Source organism: Wasmannia auropunctata, unplaced genomic scaffold (assembly GCF_000956235.1).
Source record: "Wasmannia auropunctata unplaced genomic scaffold, wasmannia.A_1.0 LD336064.1, whole genome shotgun sequence".
Lineage (NCBI taxonomy): Eukaryota > Metazoa > Arthropoda > Insecta > Hymenoptera > Formicidae > Wasmannia > Wasmannia auropunctata.
The window spans coordinates 847712-854496 of NW_012026826.1; the positions used below are offsets into that span (position 1 = coordinate 847712).

A 6785-nucleotide genomic window follows, 5' to 3' on the forward strand; every position below is an offset into this window, starting at 1 on the left:
GCATGCGATTTAATAGAGCATCTAATTAAATATTTTATAAATTGCTTGATTGGGTCCAGATATAACATGCGTTCCAAAAAACATCTAAAAAAATGTTTTTGAGATTTTTTTCAAACTTTACTTTTATTAAATGTATACGCAGTTACATAAAAATTTTTTCGATTAAAGTTTTTTGTTTAAAAAAATTTACATCATGACTTAACAAAAGTTTCAATTTTATTTTTGAAATATTTTTAATAAGTTTCTTTAATAGATTAATGTGTCTATTTTATTATAGTTTTGTAAATCTATATTTTACGACAAAAATTCAATAAGATGCAATAATGTGTGATTTTTAAAAGAGATTATATTGTCACACTCATGTGTGTTGCTTTTAATAAGACAAAATAAAACTATCATTAAAAACAATTGGTCCATTACCATGAAGTAGGATCAAAAAATAATCCCAAATAAGGTGTTATAAAAACACTTTATAAAGATATTTTACATTTTACAACAATATCTCAAAGATATAAATTGGAACGTAAGACATTTCAAAAGCATCGTAATGACATCTTTCGTTCAAAAAAATATTTTCAAAATGTAAAGATATATCGTAATATTCTCTGAGATAGACATAATACAGATAGATCGAGCATAAAACGCAAGACCTGAATAACATGTAAAAAGAAAAACGACCGTTCGCAATCTCTTTTTAAACAAAAAAATCTTTAGTAACATCTCATATATAAGCATAATTATCCATGATGTCATTATGTAGGTATGAATGAAAGAAAGAAAGATACAGTTATATTTTCTTTCTTTATTTACTTTAGCTTTCCCACTAAAGCATTATCGGCAAAAAATCGCTCGATCTACTTATTTAGCGAATTCGGCAGATATGCATTCTCTAACCAGTTTTCTAAAAAAAAAGATTACTATGCATGAAAATATCTAAGTACAAAATATAAATGCATTGACCGATAAAATATCCAGTATGCATTTCGCTAAAAAATATCAACATTATGATAATGAAATAGAAATTAGCGAAAAAGGCCAACAATCGAGCAAACAAAGATATAGCAACACAATTGTATGTATAATTCAGTATACCAAAGCGTTTCAACTTCTTGTAAGTCTTCTTCAGTCGCAACTACAAATTTTCAAATTATAATTATTTCATTAGTCCTATTTAAAGAACCTTTCCCTTTCCGGTTTGAGTCATGGCGGCTCAAATTCAAAATCGTTGTCCGAAGCCATCGCTATTCTCTTGACAATCCTTGATAGATTCGATTACTGATGAGTCGACAATCATGTGATCCTTTTCAGTCAACGTTCCGTCAGCAACTGATGAGATCCCCCTCTTTTTCGTCTTTTAACAATATCAATGATCGACCACAATCGATAATAGCGATTGTTTTCAACGGATCAAATTATATTTCAGTATCTTTGCTCTTTCTCTGTTGCTCGTTTATTGCACCTTTATTTCGCTAATTTCTATTTTATTCCAAAATACGGGCCAATATACAATGTTTATTATGATAATATCAACATTAGATATTTTATTGATAAAAATGTTTGCGCATAATTTTTCTCGATAAATATATAGTAATCTTTTAATATACACCAGTGCACAGAATAGTATAAATATCCAAATTCGCTATATGTATATATATATATTATGTCTATAAATATGCACTCAACATCCAACAATGATATACGATTGATTGTAGAATGGACCTAAAAGGAACTAATTGGAGCTAAGTTTATATGATAATGCCAGGGTTGCCACAAATTCTTAATTCTAAAATTCCGTGACTTTTCCCTGACTTCCAGACAAAATTTCATGATTTTCCCTGACTTTCAAAAATATTTAAAAAATCTTTTTTGTATGTTCGTTTGATTTAAAAACTATTTAGAAACCGTTAAATATTTTGTTGAGAGAGCAATTTAACATAGCAATATAAATTACTATTACTGTTGACATTGCTTGCACTTAATTCAATTAAGTTGTATTCCTTTATCTTTTTCTTTTCTATATGCGTTCATTTTTTTTACTCTGCTCATAATACAAGAAATATGTAAATATATTCTTTTTGATAACTAAATCCTGTTTATTGGAATCTCCGACTTGCTATTATACAAAGATTTACAAACTTGAAAGAAGAATTACAAAAATGTAAAGTCAATTTTAATTTTATTAATTTCTTCACAAGTGGCACAAGAAACTTACAAGTTAAAAAAAAACAATTTTAAATAAATTTAAAATTCCAACAAAAAGTAGACAAATTGAAAATTATAATGTTCTTAGTGGAGCATTTTAAATCTCCATTAAAAAGAAAGCTTACATTAGCTAACAAAACTGTACAAATGTGTAATATACGCATATTAAACTTCTTTGAAGCTAAGAATTTTAATTTTCCAGAAAATTTTGTAAAATTCCCTGATTTTTCCCTGATTTCCAGTTTTGTGGCAATCCTGCATGCGTTCACAATATGAATTTGATTGTATCTGCCAATCATACATAAGATCAATTTAAATCTTGAATACATTTATATGTAGCGGTGAAGATCATGTGTCAAAATCCATATATTATATGATTATGCATTACAAAAACAAAACTCACAAATTGAGAAGTGAAAAATATTATCTTAATTACAATTAATTTTTCAAAGGGGGTCCCATATACTCTAAACTAGAAGAATAAAAGTCTGGCAGATTGTCTACAACTGATAATTGAACTTCTTCGATTATATCTATCGATTCTGTACACAACTTAGATTTAACTGTCTTAAAAAACGTACATGGTCTTGTTCCCTTGCCAAACTCATCAACGTCGTATGGTGGACTGAGTATGTCGAGGAAAGCTGCAGGACCTTCCACGCACGAGATTTCATGAAGGTTCTTTTCCGTCGGTGTAAAAGTACAAGCGGCCGAATTGCTATCAAGACAGACAGGTCGATGTCTGACTGCTGCAATCTCCTCTTTCGCTTTAATTACATGATCACTCTTTGTCTTCAAGCTGTAGCTGCTTAATTCTACCATACCACTGATCACCTATATTACAATATCTATGTTATATTACATTGATATTATTGTGTATGTATTGTGTATATATATCCCATGAAGAATATCCCGTCCAGACAGACACCAAATTGGATTTTGAAAGAAAATGCAACTTTGAATTTAACAAATTTTTATAACTATATATTTATAAATGCTTCCTTATAAAAGTATTTTTAAAGAATTTCACATATCATACTTTTGAAATTGTTTGTTACATTGCTTGTCATACATAATACAATTAAATATTTCTAAACAAATTAAAGTTTACTCATATCAATCGGTATAAGAAAATAATTGTAAAAAGACTATTGGATTCTATATAATATGCAATATTAATATTCTATGTATCAAATATATTTTCATAAGAATTAAGAAAACATTTAACGGCCAAGAAACGAGCAATAATAGATTTATAAATAAATAAATAAAATATCTTTTAATGTCAAATCATAAAAATGTTTCAGTCTTCAAAAAAAAAAAATAATTTTATCTATTTATAAATATATTATTGCTCGTTTCTTAGCCGTTAAATCTTTCCTTATTGTCTTACAATACACCAACTTAATTTTTTATTTTCATTTTATTTTCATAAGAATATTTATAATATTACTTTCTTGTTTTTGTTAGACTTCAAAGCTTCAAAATATTAGTAGAATTATAAAGGTAAGTTTTCAACAATATCAATTGTAAGTTATTATTCGTTATTTATAAATAATTAAATTTATTCACATAGTACATATCAAATAATATACATACAAATAGATACATACTTTAATTGCGAGTAATACACTATAATTATTGGCAAAACGTGATTATGAATAAAAAAACATAATACATACAACATAATACATACATTTTTTAAATAATAATCTTGTAAAAAAGCATTTTTAATTATAACTTGTTTGAAATTTTTGTTATTCAGTTATATTTCCTATCAAATTTTAAGTTAATGTTCTTGAATTTGAAAACAATCTATTACACTATTAATTTTCATGTTTTGTATAATGTTTACATAAACAAAAAAAATATATATATATTATAAATATTTTTACCTTTAACAAACCATGCATTCCAGGATGATCATGCATAGGCATCCTGACTCCATGTTTTAATATGAAAATCGCAATTGTTATATCCTTATTCTCAAATATATCCATCACACACATAGGTGCCGGTTGCCTACTAACGTAATCGAGAATATTCTTATCGAGTTTTACATCATCGGCTGTTATCTTATTTATTAGACTCAACAATTTGTCCAAGTTTTTTTGACAAAGCCGGCGATCGCTGAACGTCTTCAGTGCTTGTTTTCCCAAAACTTCGATTGCCGATGCCATGATTAAATACTTTAATATGTCACTTCTCTCTTGAATTTTTGATCATCCAGATCGACGATCGATCACAAAGTATTTATGTTCAACCATATATCTGAAAAAGATATAACCTACAATAAGCAAAAAATATTTGCATGTCTAATATTCTTGGAATAACTTTAGAAAAAGTGACATAACGCATTTTAGTATAAGATATTAGTATAAAGCTTTTTTCTTTATAATAATTTATTATATATAAAGTATAATAGTTGCAGCAGTAAGATTTTTGTCATTTACAAAAGAACAAATGTGAAGAAAGTAATTTATATTAATTCCTTATCTGCAGAGAGTAATTATTAAGAATATTTAACATTCCGTTTATATAAAATGATAAGAAAAAAGCCATATTTATAAATGCAAAAAATAATAAATAGCAATTTTGATTGGTTAAAATATGTTTGAATAAATCATTTTTGCAAGAATGTATGATCTCGGAGACAAAAATTCAAATTTAATATTTTTAGATTGAATAAAAAAATTGTGTAAAAGAAAATTGAGCTTTAGCAGATATTAAAAATCATTAAACGTAATGTGAATGAAACTTATTATTTTCAATAAAATAATAATTTAAAACCAGAAAGATATAAAAACGTTATTATTTAATGTTTCTACACATCCTGATGTTTTCTCAATTACTAGAATTTTATTTAAACTTGTAAAACTTGTGTACATCTACTAAATTTGGAAAAGAGAAAAGAATATTTAATAGTGATAAAAAGATATATAAGAATATTATATACTATATAAGAATTATAAAGAATTTCATCAGAATCTATAAAAAAGATTTGTAAAATACTTACGTCTCAAAAAATTATACGATATTTTAATAAGAGCATATAAAATTCTAAAAATGCATATATTTACAAAACAATAATCCATATAAAAATTAAGCAAATATAAATTTAATAAATAATTACAAACTTATTATATATATACAGTTATGAGTCATAAACATAAAATCTAGAAATTTCTATTCAGCTATTATTTTTGATATATTAAAAATTCTGGAAAGAGTACTGTTTTTATGTATATAAACTATTTAAAAAAATATTTTTACTTAACACAACATTCTTTTTCTTATAAAATTGTTATAAAAAAGTAATAAGATATATAAATATCACTATACCTTATTTGTGTTTATCGATGAAATCACAACCTCAATTACTATTCATAACAATGCCCGTTAACAAAAAGTTAGAAAATTTAATCAAGTAACTTTGAAGTATTAAACGCTCAATATTAAATTATTCTGCACATATAAATCTTAAAATAATTTTTAAGAAGACACATATTGAAAAAAACAAGTAATAATATAATGCAATTAAGATTTGACAAGAAGAGATTTTAGAGACCTCTATCGGAGACGAATTTCTGTTCAATCCATAATACAACCAACTGGAATAGGCACAGTCTACAATTTGTTCTTTACACTCTGAACTTAAAATGAAACAGATATATTTTGAAGAATTAATATAAGTGAGATAGAAGGTTTTCAGTGTAGAAACCATGAAATAAGAGCAAGGAGACGTAACTCTATAGATTGGAAGTGGTCACGTTGTAACCGGAATCAATGCCCGTTTCTATGAAATCGACAAATTGGTAATCTCTCTAAATATGACCATCGGACCTTTTTCCCCGAAGACCCCTTTCGTCAGCGCACTTATCGTACGCCCGCACGGTTCTTGATATGCCGACTCTAAGTGCCAAATTTACTTTAGATATTCTATCCAAACGAGACTGACCTAAGTACGTTCGTACAACGACAATGAGCCTTACCCTTCTCGTCTTAGATAAATGTTAGACTTACTGCGGTCGCCACCCTGTTTGACCCTCAACAGGGAAGGTAGTTTTCCTTGGATCAGCCGCCCAGGTTTGCCGGATCCTCGTCCTTCCTTCTGGTTGGCGGCAGTTGACGATATTCTCGTTTTATGAGTTCGGAATGTGAGCGCACTTTTGTGAGGTCCGCAAAAAAATTAGACTTTGTTCGGTGAAATGTTTATAATATTTATTTTGAAAATTGAAACGCTCACATTCACGCTTACACGCACTCACTCTCGAAATACCGCGCACACGATCGCTCGCGCTTCGCGGATCACGCGATCTCGCCTTTCGCCGGGAATCCCAGCGATCGGGGATGCGCTTTAAACGCAATTCGGTTTGCGTCACTAAATGCGCCGCGGAAACGACTCGGCCCTGCCACGACCGACACAGCGCTATAACGCATAAAAGATAACCGAAATCGCGTATAGGGTTTCAAGAACACGTCTTATAAAAGCGCGACAAACTCGCGCTAGATCCGTTTCGGGATCGAAATCTCCGTACTCGCGACGTCCGATCGAGATGCGTTTTCGTCGGTGTTTTTAACGC

General features: G+C 28.6%; 1 protein-coding gene across 2 annotated transcripts; it reads right to left on the minus strand.

Annotated features, from left to right (window-relative positions):
* Positions 1 to 425: 425 nt before the first annotated feature.
* On the minus strand, positions 426 to 5951 carry LOC105450265 (2-aminoethanethiol dioxygenase). 2 transcript variants are annotated; one of them, XM_011690027.1, is made up of 4 exons: positions 5545 to 5951; positions 4098 to 4473; positions 2784 to 3036; positions 426 to 901 (listed from the first exon to the last, which is right to left on the minus strand). In XM_011690027.1, coding segments are annotated over exons 2-4 (540 nt in total). In that variant the 5' UTR covers positions 4383 to 4473; positions 5545 to 5951; the 3' UTR covers positions 426 to 899. The 2 variants fall into 2 exon arrangements, with proteins under 2 accessions (XP_011688329.1, XP_011688328.1); XM_011690026.1 differs by having other exon boundaries at positions 451 to 3036; positions 5545 to 5950.
* Positions 5952 to 6785: the final 834 nt, after the last annotated feature.